This window comes from Penicillium solitum (assembly GCF_028829755.1).
Source record: "Penicillium solitum strain IBT 25940 chromosome Unknown utg000001l_segment0_segment0, whole genome shotgun sequence".
In the NCBI taxonomy this organism is placed as follows: Eukaryota; Fungi; Ascomycota; class Eurotiomycetes; order Eurotiales; family Aspergillaceae; genus Penicillium; species Penicillium solitum.
This window is the reverse complement of record NW_027072121.1, coordinates 7,028,587-7,048,550: the sequence shown is the minus strand read 5'-3', so window position 1 is coordinate 7,048,550 and position 19,964 is coordinate 7,028,587. Positions and strand designations below refer to the sequence as shown.

Here is a 19,964-nt window from a genome sequence, read left to right as displayed (position 1 = left end):
GGTACGGATAGATCTCTCTCGCTCCACTCGTCTCCTCTCTTCTTCTTCTCTATCCGGTCCGTGCGCTCCCTATACTTTTCAGGTGAATGCATGATCTTCTTTTTCTCTTATCATCTTTTACGTGTCTTCCCTCAAAAAATTCTACATACAGTATATCTCAACCCTTCCAGGAAACCTTGGAACTTGGAACCAGTCAGTGTTTATATAAGCGAAAACAAGGGGCGGGTACCCCAGTGAGCATTGACCGCCGGGTCCTACGCGGAATGGACCTCTGACCTCTGATTTTACTTAACTCGGCATTTATATTATCGAGGGAAGAAGATCGCAATCATTTCAAAGAGCCCGAGGTTTACCTACGCTAGTTTGCACACTATCCATCGCAAGTTCCGATTCGCCAACACACCCAAATGGACAAAACAAAGTCGCAATCATCCCCAGCCGACAACGGACCAAATCTCCTCGTCGCGAAGCGCACGGCCTGTGAAGAACCAAGTATCGCCCCCGGTTACAAAAGAGCTAAACGCTTTCATGGTGGGTTGACAGAGCCGAGTGTCAAAACTCCTGGTCTAACCGGGAGGGTTCCTTTCCCAGAGAAGGTATGCTAGCTAGGACCCTTAAATGTCAAAAAAAAAAAACTTCTAACTATTCTAAAGCCTGCAGTTTTGGAAGAACGAAGTGGCGAGATCGAGTTCAGAGTTGTCAATAATGATGGCTCCAGAGAGAGTACGATTATCCTTACAGGTCTTAAATGCATATTTCAAAGGCAACTTCCGGAAATGCCTAAGGATTATATCGCACGTCTTGTCTACGATCGTACTCATTTATCGATCGCTATCGTCAAAATGCCTCTAGAGGTCATTGGTGGCATATCAATCCGAGAATTTCGAGACCGCAAGTTTGCCGAAATCGTTTTTTGTGCAGTTTCATCTGATCAGCAGGTGAAAGGCTACGGAGCGCATCTTATGGCCCATCTCAAGGATTATATTAGAGCTACTTCCCCTGTGATGCATTTTCTGACCTATGCCGATAATCATGCCACCGGGTATTTTCAAAAGCAAGGTTTTACTAAGGAGATCACTCTCGACAAGTCTATCTGGAAGGGGTGTATTAAGGACTACGAGGGAGGGACACTTATGCAATGCTCTATGCTTTCTCGAATACGGTATCTCGAAGTTGGTCGAATGCTTCTCAAGCAGAAAGAATCCGTTCTAGCCAAAATACGCACCTTGAGCAAAAACCATATAATTCATCTACCGCCTCAGCAATGGGCTAACGCTAACGACGGCGTCGTGGTTCCACTCGATCCACTCTCTATCCCTGCCATCCGGGCAACTGGTTGGTCTCCAGATATGGACGAGTTAGGGCGAGACTCATGCCACGGATCTCGTTTCAAAGGACCTCATTTCAACGAACTTCGACGTTTTATGAATGAAATCCAAAACCATAAACAAGCATGGCCCTTCCTCAATCCAGTCGACAAAGACGAAATACCTGATTATTACAATACCATTGCATCGCCAATGGATCTGTCGACTATCGAAGGAAGATTGGAGCTTTACACTGCTCCCAAAGAGCTTGTCGACGATCTCAAATTGATTTTCAGTAATTGTCGACAGTATAATGACGCTACGACGGTATACGCTAAGTGTGCGGTCAAGCTGGAGAAGTACATGTGGAAACTCATCGAGGAGATTCCGGAGTGGTCTGACTTGCTTGAGGAATGATTCGTTGGTGCATTATTTGGAGTTGTATGTGTTGCTGAATGAAACAATGTTTTATATGGTTGGAGTTGGTATCGGGCGATTAGGTTTCGAGCTGCTATACAGAGCAAGGTCTCAATGGTACCAATATATACTACGATTCTCAGCCCCTGACCTGACCTACATATGACCGTCACTAACCGCCTTCGGACTATATATTGCTAGTTATTAGCTAGCTGATAGGAATTGATATCCTTTTTACAATTCCCACAATAGCATCGGAAAACAACCCGTAGACCTAGGAACAAACTAGAGCCAAGTAAGGGGGGAAACAATGGGGATAATAAATATTCTTCCTCCAATTGGCTCTTAGAAACCCTAACACCAACGCTATGTACACTTTTTTCTTATTTTCGGGCTGAACAATTGATCTGCAGATGTGGGTATCAGATAATGGGGTATTTAGACATTAGTCCAGGTCGTGGAAGGCCATGACATGCTGTCCACCACTGCGGTCCTTGCTCTTGGACTTCTTGCGCTTCTTTCGGTCCTTCGGATCCTCGCGACGTTCCGCATCGCTATCACCCGAGTCTTTATCGTCATCACTATCATCCATCATGTCTTCATCGCCAGATCCATCACCGACGTTGTCCTCAGCCTCGTGCCACACCTTGACGGTCTGACCACCACCAGAGACCATACGGCCCTCCACGTCAAAGCCCAAGCCCACAACACCATCGATCTCATCGTGCACAACCTCAGAAACGACTTGGTTAGGTCCGATGCGCACGAACTTCACCTTTCCGCTTGAAAGGCCTGCGGCCACCACCTTGCCCAAGTAGTCAGGTCCAACTGCCATTGTCTCGATGGAATCGCCGCCATCAGAATTGCGGTCGACGTAGATCCGCTCATCCTGGTCATCCCACGCACCCTTCTCCCAGAGAGTGACGATACCGCTGGCTCCACCAACGATAAGCTTTTCGCCCCGACTAGTTCCGCTGGAAGGCAGACCACCCATAAAGACGGAGCTAACCAATTCTTCTTCCTGGTTCTCGCTGCGCACCAGAACGCCCCTCCGGAGATCCGTCACGGCCAGAGTTGTTCCACCAGTGGTAACCCACTGCTTGCTGAAGCCCGAGGTGCTAGTTTCGGAAGCCGGGAGAGGAGTAAGAGATGAGATGTAGTCGTCGTGGGGGTGGTGCGACTGCTCAGGCCGCGCGGACACCTTGGAGTATGGGATACGAAGATCGTAGAGGTGCAGAGCGCTTGAGTCGGTACCGAGAAGAAGAGTTTGAGGAGAGAGGGCGTGGATCATGGTTGGCGCATCAATGGAGCTATATGAGATCAAAAAAACGACAGGTCAGCCAAATGCGAAAGTCCGGATTGAAACGCTTGATGTTCGGGAGAGGCCCTTTACCCATTCTTCTCAAGAGGAATCACAATCTTGTTTTGCACCTGACCCGTCTCGGTGCTTGCAGCCTTCACCATACCGTCTGTACCAGCCGAGTAAAGTGTTTTGCCATCCGTACCGAACCCTAGGGTGCGGCAGCTACCCTTGTGTCGCCGAGTTCTCCACATTGTGTCAATGTGGCCCTTTCCGGTGCGGGCCGACGAATTTGGCGCGGCATCTTCATCATCCTCTCCTTCTAAGGAAGGTAGTCGGAAGGTCTGGACGTGGCCCGAGGCCAGACCGACAGAGACTACGGGCTCCTCGGGGTGGATAGCCTGAGCGAACAGGTCCGAGGAAAGCGGAAGCGTGCAGACCGTGTCGAACATGGTTCCTGATTGTGGCGGAAATAACAGAAAATCCGAAGGCTTCTAGTGAGCCTAGTAAGAATCTGAATTCGTGTGAATTGAATCAAGAGAATCAATTACAAAAAGCTGGAGCTTTGGAGCTGGCCGTTTTTTTTTCTGCCGGACCGAGAATATCCCGACCGCCTTCTTTTACTTGTTCAGGTTCAAATCGGTAAATGACATCAATTCAATTCTGTAAATCACTCTGATTCTAAGAAAGAGAAGACAAATAAAATCAAGAATACAGACAACTATGAACGAAAGAAAGCTTATATACCATTCACCATTTTCTTCCAAATTGGTGCCACTGGCGCAAGGATTTGTGCACCACGAAGATCCCGCATTCCAAGTGTAGCTGAGTTCAGCAAGTACCTATCATTTTGACTCTTTAGGAAGCATAGGTAGAGCCAATGGGGCCGACCTTGATGTTGGAGTAGGTTACCTTGGCCGAGCCCGACTCACCCTCAATGGTCGCTGGGTCGCCGGAGGTGGTGGCGCATGTACCGCGAGCAGCACCAGGATCGGAGGCAGAGGCATCAGTGGGGTAGACCTCGCCGTCCAACCAGAGCATGTTAGCATAGTGGTCATCCCACAAGCTCATGACCAAAACCATTCCCTGGTCCAAACCCTCGCCCATGCCAGCCAGACCACCTTTCTGGGCGAAGACATCCTCATCGCCGAAGGCTTTCTTCTGGGCTGTGCAGAAGTCCGTGGTGACCGAGTTTCCGGTGACACCGCTGACATCCGAGGCAGAGTTGGCGATAACCTTTCCGTCCTGCACGTAGATGCGCTTGATCTCGCTGAGGGTGCCGGTGTCGGTGCCGTCACTGGTGATGAACTGAGTAACAACGGTCATCTTGGACTTGGTGTCGACGGTCTTGCCAGGGCCGAAGAAGGTCTCGTTGCCCATGCGGAAGGAGTTGAAGTCACATCCATCAGGATCGCAGGTTCCTGCGTAGCGGGTGGAGGAGTAAGTTCCGCCACACTTGTCGCCCTCGCACATGGTCTGTTCGGGGCTCTCGCAAGGGTGAGGCGTGTAGGCAGTGGAAATGCTGTTGGCTTCCCAGATATCCATCTCAGGGCAGCAAGATCCGTGGCCACCAACACCAGCGTTCTTGTCGTTCTTGGAAGGCACCCAGTCGTCCACGTTGGCCTGTATCGCGCGTTAGTCATTTTGCTCACGAGCTTTTCGAACTTGACCAGTATAACAACTCACCTGGCCGTTGATGAACTTCAGATCACGAGGGCACTGAGAGTCACAGTAACCAGTTCCGTACTTGGCACCTGCCTTGTTGCCATCGTACTTAGCCATGCCACCATCGGCATCCATGGAGACAAAGTACAGAGCTCCATTGAGTCCGCAGGGCAGAGCGGAAGTGTCCACGTCGAATGTGAACTCCTGGTTCTTCAGCTTGAACATCTGGTAGGTACTCTCGTCCTCCATCAAAAACAGACGAGAGCCAATGTTGGCTCCAGTGACAAAGCTCAAAGTGAGGGCATTGCCATCGGTGGTCGCACCGTAGGTGCCGGCGTAGTCAGCACCCTCCAAGGCACAGTTTGTGGCGCAAGTCTTGTCATCGGGGCAGAGAGTCGCATCCCACTGGTATCAAAGAAGTTAACAAATGTGAACGCTCGTCTTCTCTATTTGGAATTTCTTACCTCGTTTCCAGTGTAGCAGTTGGTGGACCCATCGACAGAGTGAAGCCAGCGCCAGTTGGAATCAATGACAACAGAGCCCTTCTGGTCTGTGCAACTGCCCTTGGCAGTGCACTTTTGCCAGGTCAAAGAGGGATGAGTCTCGGGTTTCGATGTGCCAACCTGCTGAGCATGGGCTGCCGCCGCCAGGGCGGAGAAAAGGAGTGCGCGTCGATACATTGCGGATGAATGAGAAGGGTCGGTTTGCAATAATATCTTGTTGACTTGTTATCTGGCCTGCAGTTGATGAACAGAAATAATCTCGGGGTGGGAACAGATCTTTATATGTCTTTTTCTACACATGGGATTGCTCTAAGTCATTGCCATGCGAACCTTGACTAGGGTCCTTTTGGATACCATGACCGGTGCAACGGACCGTTGATGCCGTTGCCAAATTGGTACGGATAGAGAGTCCACAATCATCAACCTAGTATCGACTTCCATACTGGGTGACCTCCGGCGTCGCGGGTACATTGGTTTGAGAGTGGAAACGGCGCCTGGATCAGGAAGGGAATGATCATCGCCGGATAACTGTGGTGAGATGCACATCAAGATCCCGGCTGATATTGGAGTGGATAAACATGGGTTAATTGTTTCAACATCCGTGAAGACGGAGAATCCCCCGATCCAGTTCTGTCGATGTATAAGATTCGGGGAACTTAATAGTGCAAGGGGCAATGACTGCAAATGAGGACGCTTTGGGGCATGTTCCCTGTCGATCTTTCATTTATACGTCAGGGCCAGTACTGTCTAGGTAAAAATCTGGTTATAGGATTAAACTACTCCCTATAATCAACAGATTAACAGGTCATGAGACACTTTGTGGGGTTGAAGGGGGTTGAAGCCTGCCAAGAGCGCCGCTAATGGAATGGGCGCCATGGCGCTCCCGAGGTCCTCCACTGACATCAAACCGCAGAAAGGCTTTTCTTGGTGTCAGACAATGTGGGATACTCTGTAAGGCGTTAAGCCCAAACACGGAAGATTGTTCTGCGGACCCTTCGGGCATAAAGCGTTTCAGTCCGAAACCATGATATTGTGAGAGGGCAAAATATTTCCCTTGCAATATTAACTGTATAGCATTAATGATTACATATTTGTTACCACCTGTCTTGATATAGCGTTTAGAACAATCCTCGATCTCGTTGGGAGCATATTGATTTGAAATCGAGGCTCTATCTATACATACTAGTCGCTATCGCAAAGGTTACCATCGAGCATAAAATAGGCCTCTGCATAGATCATGACCTCTCATATTTCCTTAGGCATCTCACTCTAGAATAAGACAGAAGCTAAGCACAATAGATCAACGGCGCGATGGTCTGGTTTGTGGAGACGTGGCACATGATATTGGACGGATTGCCCAACCCGGAGTATCGGAAGTAAAGATAAGACGAAGGAAACATACTAGGTCTTGGCTATTACTGTGGATCGTATTGCGGGGTTCACCAGTAGTATCGAGAATACTCCAAAGAGAAACACTAGACCCTGGCAGTACGGCAGAGCCAGTGTTTCAAGATTCCGATGCCGGATGTGCCGCGGCCTATGTCGCGAATCGAATGTCCAAAAGGCGGCGCGTAAACAATATAGCTCCAATGTGACCTCTTGTACAAAATATTGGCGAATGGGAGGGATATAATTTTACACAACGGGGAAATGAGGGTGCTCCCCTGCATCCTGGCGGTTGCATGTGGTACCTGGCGACAGCCCTAAAATCCTGTGTCTTTGGCGGATATCATGCTATCTCAACTTGCTTGCTCGTTGATTCAGGATCATATACGGGAAACTCCGAGTGGTAATATATCAAGGTTACATCTGTCCAAGTTGTTGCCTGTCCTGCAGACTCCATGGAGCGCAGGTGGCCAGATTCGACACGGTAATTTGCCGTCAGTATACAACCCAAGCGTTAACCTGTGCTCCAATGGAGCCCGAACAAAGTGCTCCTTCTATTGGTGGACAAATTTCCCCGGATATGGTTATGTGACTGGCAATTTCCCAATCATTGAACATGGGAATGAACGGGGTCTCGGATACGCTAATGCGCATAAAATTGCATGGGTCTTCAAGGGTGACTAGTATGTCGATCGTTTCCTGTTGTGATAGGTGTCTTCAGGGCTGGGTTGAATAGATCCGATTCTCGGGTTGCTTTAGGCTGAATATCTTCAAAACTACTTAGATAGAGAGCGTTAGTGCCTATATCGATGCGGAGGAATGCCCGGTGCGGTCGGTTGGAAAAAGCGCTGCAATATTGGGGATACTTTCGAAGCAATTTAATGAGTCCTAGTCATGTCTAGTTTCTAGCTACATGGAGCTTCTGAGTAGAGAGGCTGTTGAAGTTTAAATAGGGGATGGAAGGGGAAGCATGCATCAAAGTGTTTATTTAGGGCTAGATGGAACTCTGTGTGTAGAAAGTAGGACTCATTATTCTATACGAGACTGACTATGTCGCTACCTCATCATAATTTGAGGGAAAGAGAAAAAAAAGAAACTCCGATGGGGGGATTCGAACCCCCGTTAGTGCTGTTCAACGTCCCAAAGAGGAACTTGAAAGAGCACAGTGATAACCCCTACACTACATCGGAATGCTATATGTTTTTCAGCGATCGAGAGATACTTATCTCAATCTTCTGCTAATGAGTCTGTTCTTGCTGTCGTAGTTGAACTTCCAGTAGATAATTATATATTTTGTTAGAACAACACAATCTAAAAAAATAGTCACAGGGTTGTAAGTAGCAAGATAAGTGTCATTTCAATCCAAATAACTAAATAGTTGATGTTTTAACCATGAAATATGAGCGGTTGAATACGACATGAACCAAACAGCAGCAACGAGGATCAAGGCATATATATATCCAGCATATACCAGTTCGACAAAAATCCATGTGGAGGGCATAATCCTTAATTACGCTCCCTTCCCACTGATTTGATGCCACTTCCAGATGCCTGCTTCTTCTTCTTTTTTTTTTGACACATACCGGGTATATTAGTTCACCATCGGTCATGAGTATGGGCTATTCCCGAGGAAAGCCCGTAAGCAATATACCTACGGGTCTCCCTAGGCGGAAAAAAGGTACCACTGGGGTCCAATGACTGACGTCCTAACCAGAGAGCGCGTACCTCTGTCAATCCTTGGGCGACAGCCTATAGTTTCCCTGTAGAACTTATAGTGCCGAAGCGAAAAAACAAGACATCCGTAATCGAAGATATTATAGCCATTTACTTCGCCACCCCTCCTTCCCAACACACACCTATCTTCTTCCACGTTCAATCCATTCCGTTATTTTCACCGTTAAAATTTAAATATCATGCGTGCTGCTGTGCGTGGGGTCTCAAAGCGTCTTATTAACAAAGTAAGCGATCATCCACTGTACAAGGCAGGTACTATCGTTAAGATGATCCCATTGTTTGCTAGCACTGAGCGCCTGTTTGCTAGATTCAGAGTATAAAAAAAAAGACCTTGTTCTTCCCGCAGAATAGTAGCTATAACATCTATTATGGATGCAAACAAGTAAATAGATATCAAAGATATGTTATCAAAAATAAAAAAATTATAAAAAAGAATTCTCCGATGGGGGGATTCGAACCCCCGTTAGTGCTGTGAAAGAGCACAGTGATAACCCCTACACTACATCGGAATGTTATGATAGGTGGATCCCTATTTTATGTATTATTCTCGCTCTGTCAATATATGGTACTTTATTGCAGACAAGGCGAGTGTGGTTTTGAACCCTGCATGGATGCGATGAAATTCGCCCATATAATTTGTCTTGTCTATGCCTTCATCTCCAAGATTTTCCTAAGCTGATAGAAAGATATTGAACCCTGTCGGATTTGAAACATTCCCACACAAGTACCTCACTCGCGACGGTGCCATTGTCGAGGTGCAGCGTGCTGTCAACGATGGTGCCCAATGTGAGGGTCGATTCGAGGGTCGTGATGGCTCCCGGCGGGTTGCAGGGAAGTATAATGGGATGCCCAGCCCAACTTCAGCCTATCGCACCTGCAGATCGACATAAGATTGACATAAGATCGGCACAATGCAGCCTGGCATTCTCAGCTTTGCATAGACCAAACAACCTGGCGCAACATGATTCTTCTTTAGGAAAAACACTCAGCCGTAGCGGACGCCTAACTCGCCTTTCGCCTATCACATCTACAGATCGTAAAAAGGCAAGCAGACATCCCCAACTTTACATGGATTGAACGACTAGGAGTTCAAAGCCAAGGATGGCTGTGATGTGATTTTTGGGGTCTGAAAATAGTAAACCTTCACCATCTCAAGTTTCTAGAGTCTTGGCGAGGTATAGTCTTTGAATATAAAAAGGGTCTCACAACACGTCTATAGAACCCAGACATCAGCTTGATTCGCATTCAATACCGAGAAATCTTCACTCTACTATCAATTCCACTTTCTCAAGCAACCATGCATCTTGGAAAGACCCTCGCACTCTTCTGCCTTAGCCCTGGGGCTCTTTCATACGTGATCACCGCCTATCGGAACGACGATTGCTCTGGCGAGTCCAAGAGAGTCAATGTGTGGGACAACACATGCAGAGATACCAACGTCTTTGCGACCAAGTCCATTCGAGTCGAAACGTACGGAGGTCGTCACCAGAAAGCCACCTTTTTCACGGACAACGGATGCGGTAGCGCTGTGAGCGCAAGGTATGCCTGGTGGGCGGATGGGGGAGACAGTTCCTTCAAGAAGGACGCGTGTCTGAAATTTGATCGTAACATTCATGCCTACGGCTCCGTTTCGTCTTAGGATCTGACCTGCGTGTAAGTTGTTACATCCTCAAGTGTTCCTACGAGAGTAAGAAACGAGACTCATACTGCTATGATAGAACAAGGCTTGCCAGTCAATCTGTATCCTCTGTCACGACGCTTGAGGGTATCGTTATATCAGGGATAGGATGAACTTACACCTGGTCATCTGTATGGTTACTTCATGGGCGGGTATAAGGGAAGGATTTTCCTTGGCTATATATAAGACACAATATCACTTTCTTTAATGTGTGGAACATCTTTGAACCAAAACTTTATAATCAGCTCCGTAGTCAAAGTGGCTTTTCAAGATGCGTTATTATCATAATTGTTATAGTACGTCGTAGATTTGGGGAAGAGTATTCCATTTGGGCCGCACTTTTTGAATGCCTTCAGGATTGCCGGAGCATCATTATAGGTATCGGGCAACGAGACCTATACATTCAATCTGTTCAATACAGAGGAGGGAGAGACTGGGGGCTTGGAAGGGTATTGAGGCTATGTATTAAGTTGAAAGAAACAAAGAAACATTTCACAACAGCTAAGAAATACGGTAAACCAATATGGATACCGGAAACAGTTTCATTACTTGGGGTTCGTTATATTCCAAGGGTATTGTGTCAGGACTAGCCGTTGACTGGAAAGAGTCCACTGCGATGGACTGTTTGCGATTTATTCATGGAACTAGATTGACTGCCTGTGCAATTCCTGCCATCTTTGTGGAATCTATCGATATGAGCATGATTTAAGATATGCTTCAAAAGTAATCCAAGAAGCAAAGCCGCCTCTGCTCGTCGGTCATCTTCTTTAAAATGAGGCTTGGCACGAATGTACGTTGTAGGCAGAGTAAAGTATACTACAGAAGTGATATCGTGACATAGCCGTGAGACAGGACCAACGGACACAAAAGGGATAGTGAGTAGTAGAAATTGCCTCTCTACCGATGAAACCATGTCTCTGAAACAATAGATCAAAGCAACACGGAAAACATTGAAAAGAATCACGTCAAAAATAGTTATACATACGTGAGTACATGCAATTATACCTAACCCCATCGGTTCTTCCCAATGCGCCGATGAACCCGCCGCACATGATCTTTCATATTATCAACACGACTAAATACCCGTTCACATCCCCCATACTCGCAAACGATGCTAGGATTGTGCATACCCTCATGCCGATTCCGGTCCTTTTTGCTCGAAAAGCTGCCCTGTTTGGATTTCGAACAACCATTATGCCGACACGGCCAATGCTTTCGGTGTCTGTTGAAATGTTTCCGAAGGTCACAGCCTCTCCGAAAACGAGCCTCCGACGTGCACCCCGGGTGAGCGCAACGCCAGAGCCCGTCACCGTCGAGAATACCATATTGCGCGAGGTGGGCTTGGTTGAAGGTGGAGACGGGGGGCGAAGAGACTTCGACGTTAGAGAGGGCTGTGGGTGATGAGATACTGCTCGTGGATGTGTCGAATGAGGATGATGCTGCTGGGGTGGGTGGAGCGAGGGAGCTGTCGTATGCGAAGTGCATAGGAGGTGGAGATAAGCATTGTTGTGGGTCGGCGGTGGTGTTCCCGTCAAAAGCAAGCTGTATTTCTTGGCCTATTATTGTCGGTACAAGGCCGAACGTGGGCCCGGTGGGGTCGCAGGTCATGGATTCGTAGAGACTGCCAGCGGATTCACTCCCCAGAAACCAGTCGTTCATTTGTTGTGTGTTGTAGTAACATGACATGTCTTGGAAATCTTGGTCCATGATGGGATCGCAAGACGGGTAGGTCTGATATAGCTGCATAGAGGTCATGGCTTTTGAAGGAATGATATCATTGGCCGAGAAATTAGATTGAGGATTTTGATCACTAGGCGCTTTCGGTCCATCATAGAAGCAGCTTAGGGTATCACTGATGGATGATTTCCTTGGGTCGGATATATAGCTATCGGATGTGAAGCAAGACGTCGGTGTATCTTGGAGAATCTGTGCAAAGTACATGTTGGGATCCATGGGATTTGTAAAAGTGCTTTAGAAGTGCTTAGAAGAGTGTCCGTCGAGTCGACTAAATGCAGCGACTTCAATGGGTCGGAAGAAGCGCTGTCAGGGACCAAAGATAGCAGGTTTTTGGCTTTTCAATCAACAGATCCCAATTTAAGAGGGATTTTTGGCACTGCTGATCCGATATCGAGTTTAAAATGATGGATTTGGTTGGCTTTTTCCTAGGGTTGCCGGTACATTCAAAGTTGAAGAAGAGAATCTCAGGATATTGGTGGTAGGGATGAAGATGGTGGCCTGCAGGCAAATAGCTTGGGTCTATATATAAGAAAGAAAAGAAACGACTGAGGCAGTGCTTCCCATAAAACCCAAGTACACTGAAGATCAATGTCCTAGAAAGGCAAATGAAACAACAACGGACATTGGCTGTTGGGTTGTGAGGCTGAATACGTTACCTTCATAGGTAGATTATTTTTACAAAAGCAAGCATCATGATTATCCATAGAAAATTGTTAAAGCGGACGGAATGAGTGTTCATGCAGGGTTAGCTTCGGGTCGGCGATAAAGTACATGCTTAATTACATTAGCGTCGGATCGGTGATAAGGTACATGGTTACTTGGGTACATGTAGGTTTCGGAGCCGAGTAGGGCTGCGAATGAAGTATCTGCATAGGATAATAGCTCTGTAGATGAATTTCCTTAATTGTACATTGTACATTCCACTCTGACAGGCTTGCGGTACGTACGTTCCACTAGGCCGGCGGACAAGGGTGTCCTACGTATCAACGATCTGCAATGGGGTTACTATAATTCCCGTCACGTTCAGCTTGGCCATGCTAAATAAAGAAATAGATAGAATAAATTTCCAGACAAGAGGGGTTGGAAATTTTGGAGGTTACAGTATTTCCGGAAAACGGTGTCACCCCCTACCTGTATACTCTTTCATTGTTCCCCGAACCCTAAATGCCAAGATACACTAAACTACTTTCAAACAAGCCATGTCAGCCTCATTTGTTTTTGGGGGTGTATCGTAAATTATCGGATTATCGTATTGGCGGGGATATTGTTTATTACCTTTAAGGTGAGAAGCTGCAATCCTTACCTGGGTTTCTTGGTTGGCCTTCCACTGAGCGGTGCAACGAACCATAGCTCCCAACCTAGCAAGGTTTAGCTTAGCGCCCGGCGGTCACCTGAGAGCGGGGCAAAAGATAAGGTGACTTTCAGGTGGTGGAACTTTCGCTCGGCTTGGAGCAGCCCCATTTTACGCACTGAATATTCAGCATGAGCCCGATGTCTTTTGGTAGTGCGAACACGGGTCTCCAACTTGGAAATAACCATGGGACAATCGGGACAATTAACATTTCATCCGGTATGTGTCAAGAGTCCTCGAAAAGCCGTAATAAGGTGACTAACACTTTGGTCCAGACCGACCGGAAAATCCAGTACAGAAGACAGACAACGGTTCGCTCCACACTGTACCAGTCAAAGACAATCTGACTTACCACAGACGCAGAGCTGCTCAGGTCACTAGCATTTCCACAGATGCTAGACCGGAGGGATAATATTGAGCCATGTCACACAAATACCTGCCAATGGATATTAGAGCTGGACGAGTATCAGTCCTGGAGGAATCAGTCCTGCGGTCTACTATGGGTTAAAGGAAAGCCGGGTGCGGGAAAATCGACCTTGATGGCCTTCCTACATGACAAACTCAAAGAATCACAGGACGGCATTCATGGTATTATTCGACTCGATTTTTTCTTTACCGCCCGAGGCACGGAGATGCAACGTACACCGCTTGGAATGCTTAGATCGTTATTGAACCAGATTTTCGACCGTGACGCGACCATACGCCCTCAGGTGCGCGATATCTATAAACAACGATGTAGACAGTTTGGGTATGGAGAACGCAAGTGGGAGTGGCCGCAAACGATACTTGAAGAGTTATTGGCAACTGCTATCCTGGCATCAGCCAACGAGCAGCCTGTGATTATCTTTGTGGATGCTCTAGATGAGGCTGGGGCTGAGTCTGCCCAAAAGCTTGCAGCATATTTCCACCGTCTTGTTGATCGTGCTGACAAAAAGAAGCTAACCCTTCAAGTCTGCATCTCTTGTCGACACTATCCTATCTTGGAAAGTGCCCGGGCAAAAGCGATATATGTCGAAGACCACAATCAAGATGACATTGCTACATATATCAAGGATACGCTTCTTGAGACAGAGTTGGAAGATATTCCTGATCTAGAGATGAGAGAGGTGCTGGTAGAGGAATTGACCCAGCATGCCAAGGGTGTGTTCCAATGGGCCTATCTTATAATTCCCCTTATCAAGCAAAAAGTTATCGAAGGGGAGTCAATTAGCGATATCCGTGATTGGTTGGGCGATATCCCAGCCGACCTAGAAAACGTCTACGTGTATATTCTGAGCAACGTGATCACGGCTAGGAATCGAGACCAATCATTCCTATTCTTTCAATGGGTGTGCCTGGCCGAACGACCCTTGACTATAGTTGAAATACGATACGCATTGGCGGCTCAGAATGCCCAAATAACGTCGTCTCGAATCGAATGGGAGAAGCTCTACGGCTTTGTGGAAAGCAATGAACGCATGAAGCGAAGAGTCAAGGCTCTTGCTGGTGGACTGGCAGAAGTAGTCTCAAGTGGGAATGATGAGGAAACCGTACAGGTGGTTCACCAGTCGGTCAATGATTTCTTGCGGGCAAAAGGACTGGCCCTTTTATACCATGGCATCAGCGCGAGCGTGGGGTCTGGGGATATAAACAATATTCTCTCTCAGTCTCAGGCAACTCTCTACCGATCGTGTCTAGTATATCTTGCCACGATCTGTTCAAACAAACAGATGAGTAAATTTCGGGGATCAAAAGAGAAGCTTGTCTGTGAACACCCATTTGTGAACTATGCGACCATCAATCTCTTTATTCATGCAGAAAAGGCCGCCGGCTCTCGAGGTGCCTTGCTGCAGAATGAAAAGGACATCCTACAACGAATGATCGGTTATTGGGTTGAAATCTACCGACGCCTTGATACTTATCACACAGCATGTCCACCCACAGGCACAACAGTTTTACATATGGCTGCCGCTGCCAATCTGGTTGACGTGGTAGTATCTGCGTTGTCGGATGAGAAGGATATAGAGAGGAAAAACGAAGTTGGAAATACAGCGTTACACTTTGCTGCACGAGCAGGGCACACGACGGCCGGCAAAATATTGCAGGAAAGAGGAGCAAACCGAGAAGCGAAAAACATCGATGGAGCGACTCCTTTAATGGAGGCAGCCAGATGTGGACATTTGGGGTTTGTGGGATGGCTTCTGGATGAGGGCGTGGAGATTGAGACAGGAGGTGGGGGCGCGCTACAAAAGGCTTCATTGGAAGGTCACAGTGCGATTGTAATGATATTACTCGGCGCTGGAGCGAATGTCAACGCCCAGGGTGGTGAATACGGCAATGCCTTACAGGCTGCTGCATGGAGCGGAAGTGCTGAGACAGTCAAGATCCTGCTCGACGCCCAGGCCGATGTCAACACCCAGGGTGGTCAATACGGCAATGCCCTACAGGCTGCTGCATGGAGAGGAAGTGCTGAGACAGTCAAGATCCTGCTCGACGCCCAGGCCGATGTCAACACCCAGGGTGGTGAATACGGCAATGCCCTACAGGCTGCTGCATCTAATGGAAGTGCTGAGACAGTCAAGATCCTGCTCGACGCCCAGGCCGATGTCAACACCCAAGGTGGTCAACATGGATCGATTCTCTTAGCCGCTATTTACTCGGGCCATGCTGATGTTATTGAAATTCTTTTTCATGCTGGCGCAGATATTGGCCTTACAGATGCGCTCGATCAGACCCCTCTTCATATTGCAGCTTCAAAAGATAGGGCTCACCTTCTCTTTCGATTTCCGCAACTTGCTTCGGCTATCAACAAGCGCAACAAGCTCCTGCAAACCCCTCTCCACCTGGCTATCTGCTTTGGCCACATCCACTTTGCAATAAAACTTCTTCATCTTGGTGCCGACCCTTCTCTTCCAGACGGCTATGGTAGACATGCTATGGACTGGGCCATCGGGCAAGGAACTTTGACGCGGGAAATACGTGAACGTTGTCCTCAGCTCTCATTGACACCTCGCGAGATTCAAGAATCAATTGTACAACAATCACTCTTCCACCTCTCCGATTTTCTTCCTGGACTCAGCCTGATCTATGCATGGTTAATTTTGCAACAATTAGCTCGGTATTTCTTATTTCTTGATGACACGAACAACGCACGCCATCTCTTTCAAGTCCGCCTTTCTCATAATAGCTCCCTTGCCACTCATATGTGCAAGGCTACCTGCAATTTCTGCAGTATGCCTATCACTGGGCCTCGTTCTGTATGCAGAATCTGCGCGAATATGGATATCTGTTCTTCCTGTGTACTCAAGCACCCTTTTCATCACAGAGTAAATCCAGATCAGAAGCACGGAGTCTTTGAGGTGCCTGGCCTACCTGATAACGAGTCTCAACTCACTGGACCAGTGTCACAGCAATTGATTTACTTCCTCAGTCAACATTCTTATGAGCCTCTCGGGAAAAACAACAATCAATCTGAGATGAAGCTATCGAAAGATGCCTCATCTTTACTATCACGGGAAAAGAACACTCTGGTTCCAAACACTTCGTTCAAACCGGGAGTAATATTCTCTGCGATTTTGTTCGGGCTGCTAGCTACTTTCTTAGGGTCTTGGTACTTTTAGAGCTGTTTTAACTTAGTCCGTACGCTCAGCATGTCCCTTTTTTACTACACAGGCTGCAGAAAAAACACATCTGTATGGTGGGTTTCCGGCTATAAACTATTCTGTTTCTCGTTTGTAGCTAAGATTCTTCTGTACAGCCTAACGTTCAGGAAATGCCAGTAGCTGTTCAATAATGTAGCCATTCCCCTTGCGTTTACGTATTTCAATATATATTGCAGCTAAGTGATTTAGAAATGTGTAAAGCATAATCTACAGATGGCGGCCATTCACGGCCAGGTGCAAAGGCATACGAGGCAGTCGGGTCTCGTAGATTGGGCAGACGAGGTTGGTAGATGTGATCATTATCGAAAGCAGTGTAAGATATTCCCTCCAAGTAGTAGATACTAATGAGGAGCCTATTCATGGTGCCATCATACGTGAGCTGGAAACAAAGAGGCTGCCATCACGCATAGGGTAAGAGGAGTATGTGTTTGACAGGCTGAGTATGGTGATCAGCAATCATTGGTCTTCTGTCAGTCCGAATTTGGAAGATCGGCCCGTGCAGTCAGGTTATGGGGTTGTTAAGGTTCTAAGATTGCGGGTAAGCGCTAGGATTGCCACTTGGACACGCTGCGTGGACGGAGAACATGACAAGTTGTCAGGTCCGCAAGATCCAGCGTTGCTGGAGTTGTTTGAATTGTTTGACTCTGGAAGGTTCTTCCAGAAATACTCGTATCTGCCATACACACATAAGCATATGGTATGTACTTAACTCTGTAAGTGATAGTATTTGTAAAATACCGGAAAGTTGCTATTTTTATTTCTTGCTCACTAAGGTCTAGTGTATCTTGGCATTTAGGGTCTGGGGAACAATGAAAGAGTGCGGGGGGTGACACCGATTTCCGGAAATACTGTACATGTGGGGGGTGTACACCTTGAAATCCAAAGATATAGACATATTTTCACAAACAGCCGTTATAACAATCTATTTTTGAATCCAAAGGGACTTAGCATTCTCATTGCAGCGAATATATGAAAAAGAAAGTCCTCTAGAACCCACTCTGCGTCATTCTAACTCTTCCTTGGAAGTTGAACCCCAGCCTTTGGAACGCTTAATAAACACCAGCCATGGGATGGCAGCCCTACAGAGGCAAAACTGCCCAAAAATAGAGTCCAAGAAAGTGGGTCGCTTTTTTCGATGCTGTATCGAAGTACCTAGCGTGCTTCAAGTTTCTAAATTCGAACCACAGCATACATGATCACTAATGAGAGCCGGATCGTATTATTCAAGGGCATTGGTGGGAAATCGTATGGTAGGGAATACAGTCGGTGCATTAGGAGCATCAAATAATCGATTTCCAAGGTAAAGAAAGGTCTGCGATTCCAAGTCATCTATGCTCTCAAAGCACGGAATTCCTTATTGGAAGGACCGAATGATTAGCTGCAGCTCGGGAGGAATATCCGGAGACCTAAAGAAAAGTTCTCCAATCGAAAAGGATGGGTTGTATGACTTGACATAAGCGCACCCGTTTTGGGTTTTCAGACGCCCACTTAGGCAGAAGGTCAAAGACCGGCGGTGAATCTAATAAAAGACCCCTCATAAAGTCACAACTATCGACAATAAAAAATCAGTTGATGCCCGCCATATCGCGGATTGCGGCCTACCAGACTTCCAGCTCTGTCTAAACCTCGGAAGGACTCATTATGGTCTCCTGTAACAATTTAAGTACCCGAGAACGGAGGTGGACCATGTCTCGGAAAGGCCTTTCCACTTCGCTTCGCATAACTTAATTCGCGGCATGGCTCGATGCACTAAAGAGAAACGAGACTTTGGAGACATGGATACGGTCTGCAGTGACAGCCAGTCAGCCTCATTTAACGCAAAGTTGTTGGCGTCGCAGATTGATTCGTGTGCTTACAGTAGGCCAACGTGAAGATCGACATTCGAAGCGGAAGACAGGGAAAGGCCTCTCCTACCCCGACTCGAGGAGACTGGTATAGTACCGGTACTCATGGATCATGATCATTGGCATTCTAGCAGGAGGGTTCCGCATGCCCGGGCCCGAATCACGAGGTGGCTGCGCTAGGCTAGTGGGGAACGGGATCATATAAGCCTTTAATTTCTACAGTTCCGTCTCCCGCTGTAACTGTAATCGATGACTGCAAGCTCGAATAAAGGCATGTTTTGTCTGAGCGAAATGAAAGTCCTACAGGAACTCGGAATCTTGGGCTTTTTGACTGTCGCAGCGTCTGTGCAGATTTTAATTCTTGACGGGATACAAATACGTGGGGGTGGGGCTATGGCCGCCGAGGGGAAAGCTTGTTTGTCCAGGGCCGACAAAGGACTTTTGTCATCTTCACACGTTCTGCCCAGATGTTTTAATAGAATTTCTACATCCTTTCCCGAGATAAGTTCAATGGTAACATCTCTTATAAAAAGATCAGTTATTTGCCTTCTTATTGTGGGAAAAAAGAAGAAGAAAAAAAGTTCACTGACAAGAATTTCATCGCCACCGATATGATTGGATGATTCAGCGAGTACTTTCTCCACCATACAGTGTGTTAGGATGAGACCTTTCCAGGAGGCTACTCCTGCAGGGATCGACCAACTGGGCCGTGATTCCGGGTGCTTGTTCCCTTGATACTGGCCGATATTCATCACCGTCAGGTCGACATATAGCAATAAATGAAAGCATCTGTAGGCTTTTTAATCACGTTGGACGGCATGAAGAGTAGGGTAATTCTAATAAACACTTGCTTCTTCGTTGGTAGTTGGTAGTTGGTAGGGGAAAGTGTGGGTAGTGGTGGTTGCCTGAACTTTTTCTCGGGCGTAATCTGTCTCTAGAGATTCTATGTAAGTGAATATGAAAAGTAAATATTCTAGTTAACTGTGATATCGTTGGCGGCCTTGCATACATGGCACCCCTGATATCACCTTTCAGGCCACCCATACATACATATCACCATGGGGGTGGGGATGCCAAAATAGGCGCCGAGAATTTAGGGCATTCTACATACAACATATATTAGGACCACCTCTTTCATTGTTGAACTTGACTCTATCAAACTCATCTTCTTCTTTTTATACAAGTGGAGAACTTCCAAAAGCCCCCGTCAAGCTCTACCGGAGCACTGGCGAAAAGCAATCGAATCGTACACGAAGCCCGTACAGCATCTTCCCAGTGGTACAAGTGATTGATATCGATTGCATTATGTCCCAATTGATTGATCCTCGATCGATTTATCCCTTTTCGTACCCGTTGAAGCAAAAGGTCACTGAAGTGTTTGCGTTACACTTTTCTCTTTTG

At 47.1% G+C, this 19,964-nt stretch overlaps 6 protein-coding genes across 6 annotated transcripts; 3 read left to right on the top strand and 3 right to left on the bottom strand.

The window, feature by feature from the left end:
- Nucleotides 1–407: 407 nt before the first annotated feature.
- Nucleotides 408–1,724, top strand: N7455_002676 (bromodomain-containing protein; the record flags this gene model as incomplete). The annotated part of the gene is made up of 2 exons (XM_040953214.2): nucleotides 408–596; nucleotides 654–1,724. The coding sequence occupies 2 exons, from the start codon at nucleotides 408–410 to the stop codon at nucleotides 1,722–1,724; spliced, it is 1,260 nt and encodes a 419-aa protein (XP_040816221.2).
- A 445-nt stretch (nucleotides 1,725–2,169) lies between these two features.
- Nucleotides 2,170–3,562, bottom strand: N7455_002675 (WD40 repeat domain-containing protein; the record flags this gene model as incomplete). Its single annotated transcript, XM_040953369.2, has 2 exons — nucleotides 3,118–3,562; nucleotides 2,170–3,034 (listed from the first exon to the last, which is right to left on the bottom strand). Exons 1-2 carry the CDS (start codon nucleotides 3,474–3,476, stop codon nucleotides 2,170–2,172), a joined length of 1,224 nt encoding a protein of 407 aa, XP_040816267.2. The 5' UTR covers nucleotides 3,477–3,562.
- A 320-nt stretch (nucleotides 3,563–3,882) lies between these two features.
- N7455_002674 (glycoside hydrolase family 7 protein) lies at nucleotides 3,883–5,369 on the bottom strand (the record flags this gene model as incomplete). Its single annotated transcript, XM_040953217.2, has 3 exons — nucleotides 3,883–4,647; nucleotides 4,711–5,094; nucleotides 5,154–5,369. The coding sequence occupies 3 exons, from the start codon at nucleotides 5,367–5,369 to the stop codon at nucleotides 3,883–3,885; spliced, it is 1,365 nt and encodes a 454-aa protein (XP_040816219.1).
- A 4,240-nt stretch (nucleotides 5,370–9,609) lies between these two features.
- Nucleotides 9,610–9,951, top strand: N7455_002673 (uncharacterized protein; the record flags this gene model as incomplete). Its single annotated transcript, XM_040953301.1, has 1 exon — nucleotides 9,610–9,951. One exon carries the CDS (start codon nucleotides 9,610–9,612, stop codon nucleotides 9,949–9,951), a length of 342 nt encoding a protein of 113 aa, XP_040816200.1.
- Nucleotides 9,952–10,995: 1,044 nt separating this feature from the next.
- Nucleotides 10,996–11,943, bottom strand: N7455_002672 (uncharacterized protein; the record flags this gene model as incomplete). The annotated part of the gene is made up of 1 exon (XM_040953232.2): nucleotides 10,996–11,943. One exon carries the CDS (start codon nucleotides 11,941–11,943, stop codon nucleotides 10,996–10,998), a length of 948 nt encoding a protein of 315 aa, XP_040816134.2.
- A 1,239-nt stretch (nucleotides 11,944–13,182) lies between these two features.
- N7455_002671 (uncharacterized protein) lies at nucleotides 13,183–16,677 on the top strand (the record flags this gene model as incomplete). The annotated part of the gene is made up of 3 exons (XM_040953181.2): nucleotides 13,183–13,297; nucleotides 13,354–13,389; nucleotides 13,436–16,677. The coding sequence occupies exons 1-3, from the start codon at nucleotides 13,210–13,212 to the stop codon at nucleotides 16,675–16,677; spliced, it is 3,366 nt and encodes a 1,121-aa protein (XP_040816217.2). The 5' UTR covers nucleotides 13,183–13,209.
- Nucleotides 16,678–19,964: the final 3,287 nt, after the last annotated feature.